This window comes from Mauremys mutica, chromosome 1 (assembly GCF_020497125.1).
Source record: "Mauremys mutica isolate MM-2020 ecotype Southern chromosome 1, ASM2049712v1, whole genome shotgun sequence".
In the NCBI taxonomy this organism is placed as follows: Eukaryota; Metazoa; Chordata; order Testudines; family Geoemydidae; genus Mauremys; species Mauremys mutica.
Genome location: NC_059072.1, coordinates 320,335,791 through 320,359,294, shown reverse-complemented (window position 1 = coordinate 320,359,294; position 23,504 = coordinate 320,335,791). Strand labels below are relative to the sequence as shown.

Here is a 23,504-nt window from a genome sequence, read left to right as displayed (position 1 = left end):
AGTCTACATTTTGAGGTGGGGGCTGTGATTCCTAGCTCAAGGAGACATACTTGTGCTAGCTTTCATCGGGCAAGTGTGCTAATAATAGAATATAGCCATAGCAGCATGAGCCACCCTGAGTACATACACAGTTTCTCTGATGGGCACACACTCAGGGTGGCTAGCTCCTCCTGCTGTTCATACTAATGCAGTGGTAGTCTATTTTTAGTGTAACAGCTCCATGAGGGCTAGCGTGAGTAGAGGTATGTTTGCACTGCAGAAAAAAAAAAAAAAAAAAGACCCATGGCAATGAGTCTCAGTGCCCGAGTCAACTGACTGGAGCTCTCAGGTCTCGCACTACAGGGCTAAAAATTGCAGTATAGATGTTGAGGCCCTGAAGCCTGACGAGGAAGTGGTGGGTCTCTGGGCTCAGGCTGGTACCTAGGCTCTAATGTCTACACTTATGTTTTTAGCTCTGTAGCAGGAGCCTGAGTCAGTTGACCTGGGCTCTGATTTGCAGCCACAGGTCTTTTTGCAATATAAACATACCCTACATCTACTTGAGCTGGGAATCGCACCCCCAACTTGAAGTGTAGACATACCCAATGAATAAAAATCTCTGCTCATGGTTCAGCTGTGGTCAGGTTGCATAAAGAATGGGTTGGTGAACAATATAAAGAATATTCTAATGCCTTAATATAAATCAGTAGTGCAGCCTCATCTAGGATCTTGTGTTCACTACTGGTCACCCCATCTAAAAATAGATATTGCAGAACTTAGGGTGGTTCAGAAGACTGGTCAAGGGCATGGAAAAACGCTCATACGGAGAAAGCGTGAAAACAATTAGAGATCAGGGTGAGATCAAATCTGGGATTCTTACACCTTCTGAGGCATCTGGTGACACTATTGGAGATAGGATGTGTACTACAGTAACTCCTCACTTAATGTCCTCCCGCTTAACATTGTTTCAAAGTTATGTCGCTGCTCAATTAGAGAACATGCGTGTTTAAAGTTGTGCAATGCTCCCTTATAATGTCGTTTGGCTGTCTGCTCTGTCCACTGCTTGTAATATTCTGTGGAAGAACAGCGACTTTGCAAGGGAGCATTGCACAAGTTCCTCTTCTCCGCCTCCTCCCCCTCCCTCCTAGCACTTCCCCCACCGCCAAACAGCTGTTTGGCAGCGCTTAGGACTTTCTGGGAGGGAGGGGGAGGAGCGGGGAAGCGCTGGGTCTCCACTCCTCCCCTCCCCCCCCCAAAGTCCTAAGCGCCGCCAAACAGCTGTTTGGTGGCAGGGAAGCACTGGGAGGGAGGGGGAAGAGCGGGGAAGCGCCTTGTCTCTGCTCCTCCCCCCACCTTCCCAGAAAGTCCTAAGTGCTGCCAAACAGCTGTTTGGCAGTGCTTAGGACTTTTTTGGGGGGAGGGGGAAGGAGTGGGGATGTGGCATGCCACGGAGAGGAGGTAGAGCGGGGGTGGGAAGAGGTGGGTCTGGAGTGGAGCAGAGACAGGAAGAGGCGGGCCTGGAGCATCCCCTGGCAATAGATTCTTCTCCGAGGAAGCTGCTGCTGCGAAGGTGCTTCCCAGCTTTCTTGCTTGCAGCGGGCTGTGCCTGTGTGAGGTAAGCCAGGGGCACTTCCCAACCACAATACAGTACTGTACAGTATATGATGCCTTTTGTCTGCCCCCAAAAAATTTCCTTGGAACCTAACCCCCCGCATTTACATTAAATTTTACGGGAAAATTGGATTCATTTAACATTGTTTAACTTAAAGTTGCATTTTTCAGGAACATAACTACAATGTTAAGTGAGGAGTTAGTGTACACTGATCTTTGGTTCAATTCAGTATGGTAATTCCTATGTTCTCACGTGATAAATTGACATGATTTATTATACAAATTAAATATATAAATATTGCTTCAGTTTTGCTACAACATATGAGTACTGAAAAATGTGTTGAAATATTTTCAAATAAAGAACTCTTTAATGTTGCAAAAATTAGATCTGATTTTCGGTCTGTAGTAATATTAGAAAATATCCACAATTAAATATCTTCTTTTCCTCTCTAATAGTATCATTACAGGATATCAACATGAAAAAAGCATTCAAAAGTTCAACAATACAGGACCAACAAGTTGTTTCAAAGAACAGCATTCCTAATCCAGTGGCTGACATCTACAATCAGAGTGACAAACCACCTCCATTGAATATTCTTACGCCGTATAGGTATGGATACAGTAGTGCCTAAATTCTTGTACTGTGCTATTCATCTCATTTAATGCTAGATACATTCTGAGCAGTATAGAGGAGAATGGATAGGTAACTATATAGTACAGATGCATTTCTGAACACACGGTTTCAGGTGTATCCTCTGGTTTTACGAGGTAACAGTTTGAGTCACCCTTTGCACTTTGCAAGATGATACAGTGTTAACAAACGGAATAAATATAAATAATGCAAGACCCCATCAGACTGAACGGTAAAAATTTATTAATTTCTAGGTGTTAATATATTTGGTATTTGAAAAGAAAACCAAATTATTAGTTTCATAGATTGGATTTCTATGAATCTGGAAAATGGCTCATTGGATATAATGTAACATAATTTGATTTTGCAGTGCTTTGTATATGGAAGCAGCTATAGAAATTATTATATTAAAGATATACAGTCTGAGCACAGGATTGTGAGCCAGACACACCCAATTTCTAAACCTCATTCTTACACTAATTTCCTCTATAGCTTTAGATAAGTCACTTAATATCTTTTTTAATTTATCCATGTGCAAAGGAGTGTTGTAAGTTATTGCCATACCAGATGGCTTTCAGCCAATGAATGTGGTGGCATAAATACCTAGATAAAGAGCAACAGCCCGTCCTTGGTGCAGTGGAAAAGGGTCACTGTCTGCATACCTGTCAAGTGCAGATAGTTCCTTCTCTCAAAAAATTAACATCTGAAAGTGAACCTAAGAAGTGGAGATGGGTAATTTTTTCATGGACATATAATACGATGAGTTTTGTGGATTGTACTGAATAGACAACTGGATTTTCATACTGTAAAATAATTGTAAGCCACCATACGGTTGTGATGAATAATTGTACTCTGCACTCTGGTTGAAATCATCCCATTTCAGAATAATGTAAATCTGAACCTGATTGGTACTATGAAATTGAGGTTGTCATTGAGTATATAAATACTGTAAAGAAAAGGAAGAATATAACAATTGACATTTTATTCTGTTTATCTTGGGTTTTGGGTGCTACTGCTGTTTGGTTGCTTACCTGACTTTTTCCTGGCAAATAGACAGGTACAGTAAGCAGTAGTAAACAGGACTTCATTCTCTGGCTTCCATTAGATTTATAATAGTCTGTTTAAAGAATCACATTTTTAAGTTTTTTTCTAGGTATTCTGGGTAATACATTATCATTTCTTTCCCTAAAATGTTTTGGGTATTAGATTGCTTAAATATGAGTGATTGCTAAATATAACTAATGCTTATAACAGGATGCCTTGTGATTTCTGATTGTACAATATTTCTGCAAAAAGTACATGCTTGTGCTTCAGTAACTTATCTGAAAAAGCTCTATATAAATAACATATATCAGAGTGATTGCAGCGTATTTTTTAGTATCATTATCTTGAAGGTATAATTGTAGATAATTTTAATTGCTGAATATTTAAAAATGAAATTAAAATTTTATTAATCCAGTGCTCATAAATAGCTGAATAATGAAGTATTTTGTGTATCTGTTTGTGCTGCATAATTATATGTTGGTGACAGTGTACTGTATAGCAGTGTAATTGAGAGATTTTGCTTTACTGTACTCATAGACCTTAAGGCCAGAAAGGCAGGCCACAGAACTTCATCCATCCACTCCTGTAATAGATCCATAACATCTGTCTGAGTTACTCAAGTCCTCAAATCATGATTCAAAGACTTCTTTTAATTCGGTTAGATATATTGTAGTTTCAGAGTAGTAGTGTAGTTCATTTACGCAGATGACATTGCTCTGGAAATCTTTCATAGACGTTGAACTAAAATTACGTGCAGTGTACTTTATTTGGCTTACTACAGTTAAACAATAGAAGGAGACTAAGCTTAAACCAACAAACCTCAAAGCTGAGCCTCTTGAGTTTTAAATAACGTATTGTTGACATTTGCTAAGCTTTTCTTCCATTGTGTTTACAGAGATGATAAGAAAGATGGTTTGAAATTCTATACTGATCCCTCCTATTTTTTTGATCTTTGGAAAGAAAAAATGTTACAAGATACAGAAGACAAACGAAAAGAGAAGAGGAGACAAAAGGTAAAAAGCAGTATAATAAATGTGTAGAATATATATACAGAATTTATGCATGTGCACTTGTCCAGGCTAGGGTGTGCTTAGCTTATGTATATATCTAAAGTCTTTTGCTACTTAGATATGACTGAAATAGTAGGTTTCGCATTAGAATTTCGATTACAGTTTATTCTCTTTACTTTGAGGCTTGGAAATGGAATGAAACAGAGCTATAGTTTTCTTTAAATCCTTACTATTATCTGCTTTTTAGTATTCAGGAACTCAGCCATCTTTGCTTCATTGGGAACAGTATATGCCTTGGTAGGAATGAAGTTTAAATTGTAATGTTTCATGATGTTTCTTTATCTTTGTATTCATTATTAGGGGTTCTTTATCCAGTTACCCCACACCCACAGGAGAACACAAATTTCAGATAATTACCCTATTTCTTTATATTCTTTCATTGTGACTCTTCACTTTTCTGCTTCTATTGGAAGACAGCACAGATATTTCATGGATAAGCAACTAGAGTGGATGTGTATTAGGAATGATACTCCTTGCTGCCCCTCAAAGCCAAAAAAAATTAAAGTTCTTCATAGAGAAGAATCTTCCAAATTTTTACTAGTGTGTTCAGGTATTTGACTAGCACAGGTCAGAGGCATCTATCGTGAGGGTGTACACATATATATTTTTTAAAGTGTTTGTTTTTAGCTTGCGTGGGATGAAGAGTTTAGTGGATGCTTATTCATGTTGCCGCTTTGCTGCTGATTGGTTTGAGGAAGCTCTGGAAGGGCCATAAGGTTCTTCATGCAGTCCCAAGAAAGGAGAATTAGAAGAAAAGTTAGATGAAGCAACAGTTGCCTGTCTTATCCAGCATGATGCCCTCCTGGATACCAGGGAAGGGGCCTAATTGGTCTAAAGGATTCCAGAAGAAAAGAGCTCCAAGTAAGGACCATCAGACTGATGATTTGGAGAGTCGCATGTTAAAACTTTGAATGCACATATGCCACCTGCCTCTAAATCAAAGTGAAAAGTCACCATAGTGAAACTTCACTCCTCCAAATTCATAAAGTGAAATTCACTCCTCCTGACCCCCTTGGATTCTCAGCATCATAAATCACATAGAACATTCACCAGATCTGTGAACATAATGTAAGGTGGAACTGCTGTTCCCATTGCTGCTCATAGAGCCTACAAGGAGCCTGACATCAGAAGGGAGGTGGGATGCATGCCTGCAAGACTAAAAATAGATCAAACTGGAAGGGTTGGTCAGTAGGCTCACTCACCTGAAGACTGAGCCACAAGGACTTGTCCCAGTAGTCAGTAGGGAATTCTACCATACGTTGAGAGAGAACACAGGTCTTCATTGCATCTGTCTAGACAGGTCTGTGTGGAAGTGACAGTGCATTAAAAGTAGGGCTGCCAATCGCAGTTAACTCACGCGATTAACTCAAAAATTAATCATGATTACAAAAATTAATTGTGATTAATCATAGTTTTAATTGCAGTGTTAAACAATAGAATACCAATTGAAAATTATTACATATTTTTGGATGTTTTCTACATTTTCAAATATATTGATTTCAAGAACAACACAGAATACAAAGTGTACAATGCTCACTTTATATTATTTTTATTACAAATATTTACACTGTAAAAATGATAAAAGAAATAGTATTTTTGAATTCCCCTCAGATAAGTATTGTAGTGCAATCGCTTTATCATGAAAGTGCAACTTACAAATGTAGATTTTTTTTTTTGTTACATAACTGCACTCAGAAACAAAACAATGTAAAACAGCCAACAAGGCCACTCAGTCCTACTTCTTGTTTAGCCAGTCTCTAAGAGAAACAAGTTTGTTTACATTTATGGGAGATATGCTGCCCGCTTCTTACTTACAGTGTCACCTGAAAGTGAGAACAGGTATTCACATGGCACTTTTGTAGCCAGCATTGCAAGGTATTTACATGCCAGATATGCTAAACATTCGTATGCCCCTTCATGCTTTGGCCACCATTCCAGAGTACATGAGTGGCACATTTCAAACAGTTGACAGGAAGGTGTGAGTAACATTACTGTTACTCAAACCTTCTTGAAATGGGCCACTCTCATTACCATTACAAAAGTTATTTTTCCTCCTTTGGTATTCTACTGTTAATTGAATTGTCTCGTTAGACTGACCTCACACTTGGTAAGGCAACTCCCATCTTTTCATGTGTTTATATCTGCTCCTGTATTTTCCACTCCATGCATCTGATGAAGTGGGTTCCAGCCCACAAAAGCTTATGCCCAGATAAATTTGTTAGTCTCTAAGGTGCCACAAGGACTCCTCGTTGTTTTTGCTGATACAGACTAACACGGCTACCACTCTGAAACAAGAATTTGTGGAAGGCCCAATTCATCTGAGATAGAAAAACACATTAAATAGATGTACAAATATCATTATTGAAGATATTTTGGTGAGTGTGTTGTGGGGGGGGGAATTTATTGATAGAAAATGCTTGCAAAGTAGAGAATTAGAGCTTATTGAAAAATGGAAAACACTTTTTTGTGACAAACTTAGAAATAATTTTCATTCTTCAGGTTAGGAAAGGAGTAATTTAGTTTCTTTCATATTTTTCATTAACATTTTTATAGAAAATTATTTACTGCATCTTTTGATTCTTATTTTTTTTCTTTTCCAATCCTTTTGTCCCTTCTATTTTTTTTTTTTTTTTTTACATTTTACTTTTGAAAAAGGGGAAGGACAGGAAAATCTATTAACTGAAAAAAATCAAGTAAATTTTTCATTTTCCAGTTTTTTCAAAAAATAATTTAGAAAAAACAATTTTTCACAAATGCATCTAATTTTTATAAAGGCCATCATTCTAGAAAAATAATTTTCATTTGGAAAATTTTAACCTATTCTACAGAGATTCTTCTATAAACGTGAGAATTCTCATAAACACATTTCTGGGGCACATTTTTAGATAATTTAATTCATTCATTATGTTTTATTTTGTGCCTGTGTATGCAAATTTTAACAATTTTTTAGGAGAGCCACTATGCCGAAGTTATGATCTAGCTATGATCTAGTTATGTATTCCTGGTAAGGGTAATATAGTAAACTTCTAAAAATACAGTCTATATACCTTCACAATTTCACCTTATGAGGCACTTGAATTGAGTAAACAAAACTGAAAAAAGGAAAAATATAAAGCTGCTATGAGGAATAGGGCATTACCTCAGATGATTGACAGAAACATACCGAATAGCTCTCCTGATGCCAGTGTGAGGTCATGCATTTTAAATCATTGTAGACCAGGGGTTCTCAAACTGGGGGTCGTGACCATTCAGGGGGTCACAAGTTTATTACATGGGGGGGGGGGTAACGAGCTGTCAGCCTCTACCCCCAAACCCTGCTATGCCTCCAGCATTTATAATAGTGTTAAATACAAAAAAAGTGTTTTTAATATATAAGTCGCACTCATAGGTTTGCTGTGTGAAAGGGGTCACCAATACAAAAGTTTGAGAGAAACTGCCCTAGACCCTTAGAATGTTGAAAGAAGATGACAAGATTTTGTTTTGTTAGTTGAAGAATTGTATTTTGTGTCTTGAATTCCCCTAGAGGAATATTTCTTACATTTGTTACTTATATCTCTTTTTATATATGATTTCCTTTGAGGTCTTAGTTCTTTACATACCATATGTATTTAAGACAAATTATCCATCCCTATTGAATACCCATGCACTTTAAGAATGATGCTGTCTTCTTAAACTAACTTGTTGATCAAAAATAGACCCTATGTAGACTAAGAAAAAAAATGTAATTCAGACTGAATAATTTTTGTTTATATACTGTACGTTGAATAAAAAGAAAGTTCGGGAATATTGAGATCTCTGTTACAAATCTTATTAACATAGCACTTGCAGTTTTAAAGACAGCGTGAGCATACTTAACTACTTCACAGAATGGCAACTTTTTAGATGTATTTGAGTGTATTTAGTCAAGCGGCAATGACAACAATTTACATTTTTATAGCTGAAATTCCATGTAGAATTCAGTACATGAGAATTCCACAAATGACTTGTACCTTATCAGAGTAAAATCTCTACAAGTCTTCTAAATGAGAACTATGTATAGTACTCTGTAGTCTGCTAAAAAACAGACATTCAAATAGAATGCTAATTTAGGGTCTAATCCTGTGAGGTTCTTTGCCTCAACTTCCACTACAATCAATGAGAGATAAAAGGTGATCATCACTCATAGATTCAGGTTTTCAGAGTATCTGTGGGGCAGTTGCCTTAAATGGTTGAGGTATTGGCCATAGGAAGTTCTTGATACCTATTATTCATTTTTGACCCTATTTTTACAGGATTAGGAAACTCATGGAGGCATGCATGAACATTTAATATGATGGTTCTTTCAAATGACAGTGTTCTCTCCGAACAAAAGTGTATTTTTGTAAAATCCTCCATGCGTTTAAAAACTACTATAAGGTCTCCTATTCTGCACTGTTATACTTTTAGGTCTGTAATCGAGTGGCCAGGGAGTTTGAAGTGTTCTCCAACTGGTTTTTGAATGTTATAATTCTTGACGTCTGATTTGTGTCCATTCAAAAACCAGTTGGAGAACACTTTAGCCTCCCTGGCCACTCGATTACAGACCTAAAAGTTGCAATATTACAACAAAAAAACTTAAAGAACAGACTCCAAGGAGAGACTGCTGAATTGGAATTGATTTGCAAATTGGACACCATTAAATTAGGTTTGAATAAAGACTGGGAGTGGGCCATTACATAAAGTAAGACTATTTCCCCATGCTTATCCCCCTCCCCCCCCCCCAAGTTCCTTGTATCTCCTTGTCAAGTGCTGGAAACGGGCCATTTTCATTACCACTACAAACAGTTATTTTTCTCTCCTGCTGATAACAGCTCACCTTAACTGATCACTCCCCTTATAATGTGTATGATAACACCCACTGTTTCATGTTCTCTGTGTGTGTGTGTGTGTGTATGTATATATATATATATATATCTTCCTTCTGTATTTTCCACTACATGCATCCGATGAAGTGAGCTGTAGCCCACGAAAGCTTATGCTACAATAAATTTGTTAGTCTCTAAGGTGCCTCAAGTACTCCTATTCTTTAAGGTGTTTAAGTGATTTTTCTACAGTTGTATTTAAGAAGTCAGTCAGTGATCTCTGATGTGATATTATGCTGTCAATTGGTAAACTCAAATTAATATATTAACTATTGGTAAACTTTTTTAATTTCTTCAAAGTACTGCAGATACATGCTGAAGCTATTTTCTTACATCACCCCTATCACTTCATTGCAGATGCTTTTTGTGCATAATTTTTGCTAACCTTTTTAATGCAAGTGTTATGCTGAAGTTAATTATTTCTGGTCTCTAACAATATGTTTGCCATGTTTGTTGAAGCACTTATTTTCTGAAAGTCAGACTATACACTCCTTCCCTCTCTTTAATCTATAGCACCTACTTGTTTACATGGCTTCTACTACATTTTTAGAGCCCTGCAAATCCACAGAAATCTTCTTTATATCAACGGACCATTTTTGCAGATCGGATACGTATACAAATGTTGTATCTACGCAGAGCTCTATACATTTTATTTAAAGAGCGAGAGAGACACCACTCTCTTTGAAAGTAGTAATATCCTCTAGAGTTCTGCATTCATCACCCCACATACCCATCACCAGAGCTGCAGTGGAATTATTTGCCCGACATTTGCATGCTAATAAAAAGAAATGTCACTATTAAAATAGGATAAAAATAAAACTGCCCTATATGCAGACATAATTCTGTTTTGTAACAAGCCTTCCCAATCCTTTTGACTGAAATTAAATATATTGGAGAAGTCTCTAGATTTAAAGTGAACCAGTAAATCAAGAAAGTTAGAGGTAAATGTTATCCAAGTCTAGATTCCAGTGCTCATTCAATAAAGGTACAAATCTTAAATAATCTGGAACAACTAGACAACCTAAACTTGACCCTCTAATAAATCTATTTTTTTTTTAATTTCTAAGTTTTTTTTAAAATGTATTCATCATCTTGGTTGGGCAGGATAGCTACCATTGGGATTGTGGATGTTTGTGAAAGCACTAAAATAGCACCGGAAAGAGAGGAAGAAAGAAAGAATTCACTGAAAGTACTTGGAGTTTTACACCAAAATCTGAAGTATATGAAACAGACTGATAGCTTCATGATACAATAAATTACTGAACTGAATACTGACGTGTTGCAAATATGATTAATGTGACTCATTTCCTATAAGATAATGTGAAATGAGAGTGAGGAGAGAGCGGGAGGAATTTTGTTCTTTTTCTTATTTGTTATTCAGACATGAAAAGGACAAACAAGTTACAAAAGAAAATCTCAAATCGTGGCATGCAATAGCAGCTGGAAAGAGTTACCACTTTTCCATATTTCTTTCAAAACTCTAGGTGCTTTATAGGCATGCAGAACCATTGGTGTTTATATGCAATTCATTCTGATTATGTTTTACACACACATTTATATTGTTTGTAGGTCTAAGAAGTGTTACCAGATGCATTTCAGAATTGTCTGAATACATCATTACCATGTATTGTGAGGAAAGATTTTAAAAATGTATCTTTTAACAATGACAGTTATTCTGTGTTTACTGGGTTGGGGAAATAGGTAAAGATCATTACTTAAATTAAAAATTTCTACAAAAGTATGTCAAAGAAACAGTAATAGTACAGTAATGAATAACATTACCTTCTCTCAGGCCCATAGTATAAGGAGATATTTAACTCTTTCATTGTCATTGTTACTGCAGAGGAATTTTATGTAGACTTGGTTTTATCTGTAATTCTAATCTTATTTCTATGCACGCTAACTGCATTTTAACCTGCTCTTTTCCTTTCCTTTTCTTTCTCTTTTGCATGCTTGCTTTCTCTCCTTTGAACATAAGGAGCAAAAGCGTATAGATGGCACAACCCGTGAGGTGAAAAAGGTTAGAAAAGCCAGGAACAGGCGCCAGGAGTGGAATATGATGGCATATGACAAAGAGCTTAGACCTGACAACAGGTTGTCTCAAAATGTGTACCATGGAGCATCTTCAGAGGGATCACTGTCCCCAGATACTAGGTCTGTTTACAACAAGCCCTTTACTATATCACAGTTATATGTTCAGAGATTCTGAGTAGTCTTAGATTGAGAATGTAGCAGTTAGTATAGAAAAGACACCATAAACATTTTAAACTTGTTCTCAAAAATGCTTTTAAAGTATTGTGAAATTTAAGAAATATGTACTAATTACTTTAAATTTCTGTACATCCACTCCATATGTTTTTGTTGTCTGAACTTTAGTCATTGTATTTAACTTGTGTGATGGTGTTTGCTTCATATTTTATTTTTGCATTTTGAACAGGTATAATTGAAGAAAGATTTAGATCTGTATATAATTGTTAGTTCCAGTGTCTCTTCCTTCATTTCGACCTTGATACATTTTATTGCTACTGACAGTAATGTTGTTTTTCTGTGCAAGATGATCTAGTCATCTGTGAGATCTTGGTGTTTTTCTATTTAAGTGAGAAATACTTTAAATACCTGGTGATGTATATAATTTTGCCTTTTTTGGGATGCTATAATTGGGGAACAGTTCTTTATTGTCACTCTGCTTTTTTACAAAAGCAAGCTACAAAACCAGCTGCATCGTTACGGCTTAAAACAAGTCACTTTGAACAAAAATCTCCTCTCAGGTGCATGCAACAGAGCTCATCTTCAGTATTCTGCTCCCACCATGTGTATGAAACTCCCTTTGAACTCAGTAGGAGATCTGTATGCAAGGGAGAGCCAGACATCTGAGGCTGTTCATCAAGTGGGTCTAGGTAGAGAATTTTTCCCTAAACGTTTGTTCTGTGTGTTGTATTTAATTGATAGGCAGAAGAAACATAGGAAATAATTGGAATCTAGTGAAAAGCCAAACTATTTCACAATTCCAGTAAGTGTTTAGGTTGTTTACTTGTTGTGGCCATTGGGCAACAGCCACTGAGCAGGAGTGGGGTTGATGTTTTCAGTTCACTGGATAGTTGTGATTATTAGACACTTTTTCCCGTGTCTATTTTTTTACCAGTTTATTTTAGTTTACCATAATTTCTACAGCCAAAAATGTGTCCTGCTAATCACTCTATTTTTTTTTATGCAAAGTTCTTTTAAGTTAGTATTTTCAAAATGTTGATCTGAATCTTGCTTGAATTTAGTGCCAGATAAAAGACTTTTGGTGCCTTGTTCACTATGGCAATGGGGGGGCTCCCACCTTTCTGGGTGGGAGGCCCCGGGACAGGGAGGGTATTCTAGAGTGAGCTTGTCCTGCATTCACCCTGCTGCAGCTCCTGTGCCATGGGGCTGATCAGCCTCCCAGCTTTGGTCTGTTGGCTCTTACCACAGCATGCAGACAGGGCCCTCACCCCACCCCACCTTTTTCCCAGCACTGGTGTTTTTGTGTGTGTATGTGGCTTTCACACCCCATAGTGTTTGTGGAGGGAGGAGGGAGGCCTGAGATGGGGACCCTGTGCAAGTTTACCAAGGGCACATTGGTTAATCCAGGTCTGATTGAACTGATGGGATGATATCAGTGCCCATTACTCAACTGCAAGATGTAGATTTATTGCATCTCTATATTTTCTTCCTTCACACACCTATCACATGGCTTCCAGGAACCTTGAGATTAAAGAGTCACATTTAATTTAACTTTTTTCCCCTTTATTTCCCTGTAATGTCAAAACGTGTTCATCATGCTTTGTGTTCAGATTTTTATAATGTGAAGAAAGCAAGCTCTGGGAAATAGTTGTAACATGTAACTTTCCCCAAGGAGGAACTGTAAAGACCTTCCACTAGGATCTGGGGTATTTTGGTGTGGGTGGAGGAAGGAGGATTATTTGTAGTATCATTGGTTATAACATTGTACTATCCCTTTCTTATTACAGATTTTGAAATGTTCATAGCAATGTGAACAATGTATTTTGCATGAATCAAATACCTGTCTGTATTGCAAAGTCTAGAGAGACAAGGTGGATGAGGTAATAGCTTTTATTGGACCAACTTCTGTTGGTGAGAGAGACAAGCTTTCGAGCTATACAGAGCTCTTCTTCAGGCCTGGGAAAGGTACCAAGTGTGACACAGGTAAATAAAAGTTAGTTTAGCATAAGTAGTTAGCGCACATTCTATCTGTTTGATCTTGTATTTAGCTGTGTCACTCTTAGTACCTTTCCCAGACCTGAAGAAGAGCTCTGTGTAGCTTGAAAGCTTGTCTCTCTCACCAACAGAAATTGATCCAATAAAAGATACTACCTCACCCACCTTGTCTCTCTAATGTCCTGGGACTGAACATGGCTACAACAATGCTGCATTGCAGAAATCTCTTCAATTGTGGGTTAGTTTTGGGACTGTGGTAGGGTGAGGAAGAGATTTAGTAATTTGTATAATGCACCATTTTAACCTTGGTCTACCTTGTGAAGGTTGTGGGAGTGAAGCTATAAAAGTAAATGTGGAAGAGTCCAGTTTTCACAAAAGTTGACTTATGGTGATAAGTGCAAATAGAAATGCCTATAAATAGAGTGCCTATATATAACTAACTCATAATATACAAATCATTTTAGCTTTGTTGTAAATATTTGACAAAATACAAAGATGTGCTTGTATTCATAGTATCTTGTTATATTTTAATACAGAGCTTAGGTGATTAAAAAGCCTTTGTTGTTATGCTGTTCCAGTCAAATCCATAAAGTTTGAAATCTACATTTCCAGCCTGCCTACTTATTTCAATGCATTTATGTTACACCTGTTGTGCTTCAGAGAGAGAGACACAAGCTGAATCCAAATAGAAACCAGCAAATAAATGTGAGAAAAGTAAGAACAAGAAAAGAAGAGTGGGAAAGAAGGAAAATGGGCATTGAGTTCATGAGTGACGCAAAGAAACTGGAGCAGGCAGGAAGTATGAAAAAGGACAAAATGCCCAAAGGGTGTGTCATTTTGTTTTACTCAAACCCCTGGCTTTTTGTTGCTTGCCTTGTTTCCAGTCTTAGAGATGACGTGCATAATTTTACTGACTATCTGTTTTAACCAAGTGACAGGCCGCACGACTGTTACTAATGTAGTACAGCACTGTGCAGTTATGGGATGAAGAGATCCTTTTGCTCCCTCTCTTGGGCTTATTTGACAAAACATCATAGACTTTGCATCTTTATGAACTCTCTGCTCAACTAATAATATGTGCATTTTTCAATCTCTCTCAGCCTTTCCAACCAAACTACTTATGCAAAGAAAGCAAGAAAGCCTTTAAAGATTAAGCTTTTGAAATTAGTTCTCTCTGCTTTGGTAAAATATGTTTTTCTGTATAACTGTCTGCTTCCATTCTTGCTTTCTCTTTCTGCTTTCATTGTTAATACTTAGCTGGATGCCCACAGTTATTAATTGTGTGTTGTCAAAAAAAAATCAGTGTTTCCTTGCAACTAGGAGAGGACTAAAAAAAAGCTGTTATTGGTTTTGCTTTTTTTAATTTAATTTGATTTGATTTATTCTACAGTATTCTGTCACAGAGTTAATATGCCAAAATATTGAAAAGATGCAAGACCTGCAGATTAAGATTTAGTCTCTGTGTACTCTAGTTTGTCAGATTAATTCATTTTGATGTTACATGAATCTGAACAGGGGCTGGCTGTTGCCTTAATAATTATATTGCTGCTGTTGTAGTTTGCATGGTCTGACAAATGCTTGATAATGAAAATAGGGAAACCCATCACAAGAAAAGTCATTCCCAATGCAGTCATTAGCCTTACTGCTTAGCAGTGGAGACAGTGTTCTGCTACACTCATGTGTTCTGTTCCACCTCATCCCATTTACTTTAATTTCAGGTCCCATGCATCCGATGTTACCGATTATTCTTATCCTGCTACTCCGAATCATTCCCTCCACCAGCAGCCAGTAATGTCTTCATATGGAACAGGAGATGGACCACAGTATATGGGTGTAAACCAGGGACTTGAACATGAATATAGACCATCTTCTACCACAGTGCGGCATGCTACTTTAAACAGACCTCAACAACCACCGCCACCTCCACCCCAGGCCTCAGATGGCCCACACAGCTCTGTACCTTTGGTACCAGCAGACTATGGGTAAAACTTCTGATTTACTGGTGTGGGTTCTTGGAAAGACCAATAGGATGTGGATTTTTCATCATCATAATTCAATATTTAGGACTTGTTTTACATGTTCAAAACTCTGTACAAACTTAACTAATCCTGTTAACACTTCATTAAGGTAGATAGTAGGAAATTTGCTAATTTGCAAAGTATATTTAACAGTGTGAACTAAATGCTGGTGGGGAAATGTCAAAAACTGAAATACAGAACAATGTATTTAATAACATTGATGTGACCGATTGGACTCCCCTTCTGGGATGCCACCTGATGTACTGGGATTTCACTGAGCCTGCCTGCTCCACTAGCCTAGGCTCCCTCTCCTTGTTTTGCTGAATTAGGCTCTCCAGCCTCTGGCAGCACACACACACGGGTAGGGATGCACCGGCTGTAGAATCACACAGAGTCTGCTAACAGCTCTCTATGAGAAGACTCAGCTAGGAAATTACCCAACACTCAAGTACAGCTCCCCTCTGGAAAGTACAGCCAAAATAATATTGTCTTGTGTAGAGGAATCTATACAACATAAGCTCATAAATTCACCCCCTCCCTCAGTGTGGAGGAAGATATGCACAACTTCTTGCCCCCCATCCCCACAGTTATAAATTGCACAAACTGGGTTTAATAATAAACAAAAACAAGTTTATTAACTATAAAAGGCAGATTTTAAGTGATTATAAGGGCTAGCAAACAGATCAAAGCAAATTACCAAGCAAATAAAACAAAACACATATACTAAGCTTAAAATCTTAGAGACTGGCTTCAAGAAATAATTTCTCACCCTAAATGTTGTTTTTGGGAAGTTGCAGAGTTTCTGTAACTTAGAATTCCAGTTATTTCTCTTTACAGACTAGATTTCTGTCTTAGTCTGGACTCAGCCCTTGTCTTTCCCACCGCTCAGTGCCTTTGTTTCTTCAGATACTTTCAGCAGTCTTCCTTCTTGGGGAGGAAGGCAATGGAGAAGAGTCCTGTTTGCCTTAATCCCCGGCCTTAAATAAGATTTACATAAGGTGTGGGAATCTTTTGTTTCCCAGTCTTGACCTCCCCTCCTTTTAGTGGAAAATTACTAGAAGTCCAAGATGGTGTTTAGTACCAGGTGACAGGACCACCTGACCTAATAGTGTCACAGCTACGTCCCAGGATGCTTCTCAGGAAGGAGAGAGATTATTATCTTCACAGTCTTATTGTTTCTTCCTAATGGCCCATCAAGCCTGATGGCCTGTTGTCTGGTGGGTGTCTCCCAAATACATACATTTGTAATTGTTACATAGTCAGTATTCCTAACTTTAGATACAGAAATGATACATGCATACAAATTGGATAATCACATTCAGTAAATTATAACCTTTCTGAAGATACCTTACAAGACCCATCTTGCATAAAATATATTTGTTATGCCATATCCGTATCATAAGCATATTTCCATAAAGAATATGGGGTGTAACATCACAATTGATATGTCTGTAAAATGTGAAAAGCTTTCAATGCATTGCCAAACAAAGGGATAATGGCAAGATTTTCTTGTACACGAGGAACAATAGCCACAGGGTAGTGCACCGAAAAATATCGAAAACTGCAAGAAAACAATAGAAGTAGATGCATATATTGATATTATTTCACACATTACTTATGTGAGAGATTAAAATGATTCTTTAAAAACAAATGCATCTATTTACCTACCTCACAGACATATTGAGAATTAAGGTAGATTCAGACAGTGTTTGTAAAAGCGCTTTGAATATGAAAAGACCTATATAGTGCTTGCCCTTTAAAAATTTAACTGCCTTGGATAACAATATAACACTACCCCTCAGTATTTGCAATATTCCCTATATGAAAATCTAAGGAATTGGCTGGGGAAAGCTGTAAAAAATGAGTGAGTTAATGGTACCGGAGGCAAAATGAGCACATTTTACACTCACTGTGTAAGTGTTAAGTGTTTTAAATATTTCAGTCATTTCAGAAAAGCACTCTTCTTACTGACACACATTTCAGTTCTTTAAAGTTATTTTTGTTCTTTTTTTATGTAGGATGCTCCCAACTCAGATGGTGGATTATTATAATCCTACTGGACCTCCCCCCATTCCTCTTCCCCCTATGATTCCTTCAGCACAAACTGCTTTTGTTAGTCCTCTTCAACTTCCTGTGCCACCTTCCCATTCTGGACTAGTGACTGGGTCTACATATGCTGCTGCTGCTGCTCCTTCTCCTCCTCCTCCTTCTGGGCTTCTTGTTGCAGCTTCCCCTCCCCCCGGCCCACCTCCTCCCCCACCAGGTCCTCCTGCTGCAGGTTCGTCTCTCACGTCCTCCCCGATGCATGCTTTTACAGTTCCTGAGGCAAAACGACATGAATCCACACAGCCGCCGATCAGTGATGCTCGAAGTGATCTTCTTGCTGCTATTCGAATGGGTAAGTGAACACAATTTAAGACCTATTCCTTTTACACAGTGAGACTACAGTGTCTCCTATGATTTGTGTTCATGGCTGCTGTTAACCACGAGCCACAATTTCATCTTCATAATTTGCTGAGAGAAATACTTCACTACAATTGGCCCAGCCTAGCTATCTTGACAGCCCCTGCTCTTTGGACATACGTTTTTGGTATGCCTTGACAGAGGGCTGGTCTCCACTACGGGGAGATCGATGCTGCTGCAGTCGATTGCAGTAGGGATCAATTTAGCAGATCTAGTGAAGACCCGTTAAATCAATGGCAGAGTGCTCTCCAGTTGACCCCGGTACTCCAGCTCTCCAAGAAGAGTAAGGGAAGTCAACCAGAGAGTGTCTCCTGTCAACTCAGCGCAGTGAAGACACCGAGATAAGTTGACCTAAGATATGTCGACTCCAACTATATTAGTCATGTAGCTGGAGTAGTGTAACTTAGGTCGAATTATCCCGGTAGTGAAGACAAGCCCTCAGGGTGTTAACCTCCTTGCAACGCTTGGGGTGGGATCTGTACATCAAGTCATACATTCCAAGCCTTACAACAGATTTAAGATGAATTCAGGTGCTTCTTTGAATGAAGTCAAATGAAAACGTTTACTCGTCTTCAGTATATGAAGTATCCTCTTAAAAAGTGTGCAGGTTCCATGGGGTCACTTGCAACAGCTGTGAAATCCAAACATTGACTCCAGTGCATTTGATTTGGCTTTTTTTAACAGTTGAAAAATATTTTGTAATCAGGTGCTGCAGCCTTCATTCAGTTATGCTTGCTTTAAAAAGCATAACCCTTTAAAATGCTTCCAGACAGAATTTGACATCACTCCTCCTGAAAGTGTCCTGTATTCTTTTAGAACATTACTTTAAACCATAGCAGGCTTTTTTTAGAAAGTTACAGGCACGTACTCTTGGAAAGACTGATGTCAGACCACTTCGTGTGTGTGTCTTTCTTTCTTGATCAAGAAAGTTTTCATGACTTCCAATCTGTCTTTTTTCCTTCACCTGTTGGAAATGCCTCTCAACTTCAGTTAAAATATAAATTGCAGCAACAACCGTAAATTATATTTTAGGTGCAAAGAACTGTTTGTGAATAGATTTGTCTACCTGTCTATAGGAATTCAGCTGAAAAAGGTACAAGAGCAGCGTGAACAAGAAGCAAAGCGAGAACCTGTTGGAAATGATGTGGCAACTATTCTTTCAAGGCGCATTGCTGTGGAGTACAGCGATTCTGATGATGATTCAGAATTTGATGAAAATGATTGGTCAGACTAAGACCTGGGCCAAGTGCAGAAGCAGAATTCATGAAATGCTTTGCTCCAATAATCACACCATTAGCAGGACAGAAGGCAGGGTGTTGAAATGCATTAAAACTAGCGATCTAAGTACTAAATATGGATTGGTGGTATTCAGAATGCTGTAGCTTAGCAACTCTTGTAATAATAATGTGATTATGCTGATGCAGATCCAAAAATTCAGTCTTATTTTCGGTATTTACTGCATAATACATAAGTGCCACTAAACGTAGCAAATCGTGTGCTGCACGCAAAGTAAGCTGCAGTTGTTGCACTGTTACAAAACCAGCATTTTGTTTTACTTTCTTGATCATGAAGATATAACTATATACTTTTACTTTGCAACACTATAAAGAATAAAATGTAATCTAGATACTCGTGAAACTAACTGGCTGTTAGTCATGTAGGTATTTGAGGAGAGTTAATGATATATGACTGAGCAATGTCTTCAGTTCCTTAAATGTCATCTTTTTAGCATTTTTCAGAAATCATGTAACCTTAAAATATAACAGACAGCAACGAAATGTCTTCTTACTACACTATTTTTAAGTAATTTCTTGATTTAGTTGCTTATATTATTTTAATCTCCTTTACACATTCTGGCCATTGAAAAATCACAAATGAAATGTAAGTTTGAAGAGTCAGTTCACAGGATTTACTAGTTATTTTTGAGAGGACTGGATGACTCAGTCAGTAACAGGAGGTTGCTGGCTGGTGGTTTGACAGTAAAATAACAGAATGGTCTCAGTTCAGTATGTAGTAGGCACCGTGATTCAACCACAATTGGAATTGACACTCTCTTTTGGCAGTCTCTGGACATGGATTGACTATACTTGAAGTATGAAATGCCCTGTTACACTCAGGAGTAGTTTTTAGATACCTGAGTGGAGCTACTTTGTCAGTACAGAGTGGGAAGCTTACTCGACTACTGGTAATACTATGTCTGTTATGTGGATGAATGGAATGGCTTCAGTTCAGTGCTAGCAATTGGATACATTTCACAAGTACTAAACCTAGTTTTTTATTCCTGTAGATATAAATGTATGTGGATAAACTTTTGCTTATATGGAATGTGTGTAGTCATGTAATGTCATTTCAGTTTCTTATAACTCACTCATTAAAGGCCCTTGATCTTTGAATGTATTTCTATCCCAGTATATCCCATTTATATAACACTGACAATTAAAATGGCTTAATTGGTGTTTAGTTACCATGCTGTATATATTTTCAGTTTCTTCCAGAAAAGAAGGCTACCATACAGTCTGCTTTTGCTCTTTCTCTATTCCCTTTAAAAAATAATTCATACTTTATTCAATACAATATTGAAATTTGCATATTTTTTTTCTTTTGTACACTGCGACTCAGACTGCTTCCTTGCCTAATAAGGCTTTTTTATGGTGTGTGAGAGAGTGGGAAGGGTTGGTCTTTTTTTTCCTTCCCAGATTACAATTTTAATCTTTGTAACAGAAGAGCTGTGTATAATTCCAGGTCAAATATTTGGTAAAGCTCTTTTGTTCTGCAAGGCCCTTCTGTTCTTAGGAAGGAAGGGAAGAACATGCCTCTAGCCTTTATCCTCATTCACTCTGAACTTCCCTTCCTGTTAATCCATGTCCACTCACAGCAGTTTGTATTTTTGTCCAAAGAAAATAATATTCAGCCTGTCACAATATTCACATATTACATTATTGGCTATTTTATTACTGTTTAATCTGCATGCAAGTTTCTGATTTCACTATGATTTATACTAGTGTGGCAAAAATGGCTTTGCCTCCCTGTTTGTGTGACTGCCCATTAAAGGCCTTATCCTGTGAGGTGCTGAACGATGGTTAGCCAATGGGAAAGGAGGGCACACGGCACCTTATAGGATTGTTTTTGCCTTAAAACACGGGGCTAAATTCTACTTCTGGGCTGGTGGTTCCTCATTAACATGTGAGAGACATTGTTTCTGTTGGTCATAAGGATATAAGTGTTATACAGTAGTTTGCAAAATGCACCAAAATGATTCTGTGGGTGAACAAATAAAATGGATAAAAGTCCAGCTAATACTGCAGTATTATCCAGTGTCACTGTATGGGTGAGAGAGGTACTTTCAATATTCTTTTGATTTGTGTTGAGGCGAAAGATTCTGACATCACAAATAATTCTTTCCATTGTAATGAAATTTGATATGACTAAAATATATTTTATGAGCACAGAGACTGAGTGTACCATGGAAATTTTGTAATATGCATCAGTTAGTTTTAAATGATAAATATAAAAAAAGTGATAATTTGTGATCAGTTAAAGATAACTGGAATTTTTCAGCCATAGTAGCCAATCTGTTTTTCTGAACTTGGAGTATTTTGTCATCTCCGTTCAGTATTTTATCAATACAAATTTAAATTGAATTTAGTGATGTGTAAACTAACTCACTCTTAGGTCATTTTTATCTGTTTGTATATCTTACTCTGGGTATGTAAAAGTAACAAATATGAATAAAGTATCGCTTTTGCGCCTTTGTGTTTCTTTCCTTGGAATACATTGCATGAGTTTTGCTGCTAATTTATTTTTAGATTGATTAGTTTTTTGGTTTGCTAAGTAAAAACATCAGTGATAACCTGATACTTTTGAACTACTATGTAATAGTTATGCTCCTATAATATCCCTTTAATTTTTCCTCCTACCTCACTTACTTGTAAAGATGGACTGATAGGGATACTTGTTCATCAGTTTTATAGTATTTTTGTTTCCACCAACTTGTCCTATACAAATAGCTACTCAGTTGTGTTTTCCAGTTGCCAAAAAAGTATAATTTAATTAATAACAAATACTAAAGAATGTAACCGGCTTGGGGTATCTTTACTGCAGAGGAAAATTGCTTGTTAATTGAGTTGTTAATTAGCATAGTAAGAAAGATGCCCTTTGACATTAGTTTCAAAGAAGACGTTCAAAAATTTTTGCGCACACAATGTAGATAGTCTGCTAAATCATTTTGACTTGTAATTTTAATCAGTGGTCATATTGGGCGAGGGAAGCAATAGGTATATTGTACTCTTACAAGCCTCTTTCACAGCCCAGAAAACACCACTGTCAGGAGTTGGGTGTACTGGTTGGGGGAGGGGTTTCTCTGTAATGAGCTGTCATTCCTCCTGTGAAACCAGTCTCTTGTTGGGACAGCTGCGTCTACTAGCCTGCAGGGGGCATTCCCGGGCTGTTGTTTCTCCTGCCACCGTGATTCAAGCAGCAGCAGGAACAAGTTGTCTGTTGACACACCAGCCAACGTCGTCTTCCTTGGTTGCACTTCTGCTTCCCAGCTTGGCAGTGAAGGTTTGGGCTGCCTTCAGAGCAGAAGCAGCTTCCATGTGGCCCATTACCCCAAGTAGTGATTGTGGTTTGACCAGCCTCTGTTGGAGTGGCACAGTTCAGCACCTGCCCTACCCCATGTGCAGCAGAAGTGGGTGGTAGCTCGATCGTTCCCTCAGCTGTGGCTCCAGGGGCTTCTGATGCTGCAGCTTGACTTTGGTGATGCTGACACAGTGAGGGACTCCTAGATGGGGCAGTATTCGTGTTTAAAAAAAAAAAGAGGCTGGTTTGCAGCCATATGCTGCACTATTAATTCAAACTTTCATTTCAAATAATGGGAACTTGATTTTCAGAATACCCCTTCTTTACAGAGCTTTCCTTTAGCCACTGCTGCCAGGCTACAATATGTATCTGGACTTCAGGTTGCCCACATGAGAAAATACCTTCCTTACTGTACTGCCTTACATAATGACTTGTAGATGCTAGAATATTTAGACACAAACATACGGAGCTCGTGAATACATATCTTATAAAGATTATGCATTCTTGGATAAATTGCAACATGGAAACACCCAATGCTTCTTAGGGAGATTTCAAAACATTTCAGGTGGCACATAAGTAATTTACAAAAGGGTAAGTTAATGTACCAAAATATTCTGTTCTGGGACAGGTCAGCCAAACTCTCATTGGATGGGAAATTAATATTTGTCATCTAAGGGTATGTCCACACTGGCAAGTTTCTGTGCAACAAGTTATACTACTTTTATTAATGCTCTGGAATTAAACCACAGTTGCGTGTCCACACTGTGCTCCTTGTGCCAGTGGAGCACATCCACATTAGCAGCTCTTGCAACGGCAAAGACAGCAGTGCGTTGTGGTAGCTATCTCACTGTAGAACTAGCCACAGGTGCTTTGGGAAGGGTTTGCAATGCCTCATTGGGCAGGCACAGTATCACATGATGTAGGTTTCCCAATCCCAATATTCCATGGGCATCCTACTACATCACCGCCTGCTTTTCAACTGAAGTCGGGGGGGGGGAGGGCAGAGTGTATGACAGGGAGGGTGTGT

At 38.0% G+C, this 23,504-nt stretch overlaps 1 protein-coding gene across 5 annotated transcripts in view; it reads left to right on the top strand.

Moving 5' to 3' along the window:
* The window catches only part of WASF3 (WASP family member 3), a 146,836-nt gene extending 125,201 nt beyond the window's left edge, over positions 1–21,635 (top strand). For 4 of the 5 annotated variants that reach the window (XM_045017183.1, XM_045017190.1, XM_045017208.1 and 1 more), the window contains 6 exons: positions 2,047–2,200; positions 4,161–4,278; positions 11,194–11,369; positions 15,137–15,400; positions 17,455–17,834; positions 18,976–21,635. In XM_045017183.1, the coding sequence (XP_044873118.1) occupies positions 2,047–2,200; positions 4,161–4,278; positions 11,194–11,369; positions 15,137–15,400; positions 17,455–17,834; positions 18,976–19,133 (1,250 nt within the window). In that variant the 3' untranslated portion in view covers positions 19,134–21,635. Of the gene's footprint in view, positions 1–2,046; positions 2,201–4,160; positions 4,279–11,193; positions 11,370–14,078; positions 14,246–15,136; positions 15,401–17,454; positions 17,835–18,975 lie in introns of all 5 variants that reach the window. The other variant, XM_045017215.1, reaches the window with a different exon arrangement.
* The last annotated feature ends 1,869 nt before the right edge of the window (positions 21,636–23,504 follow it).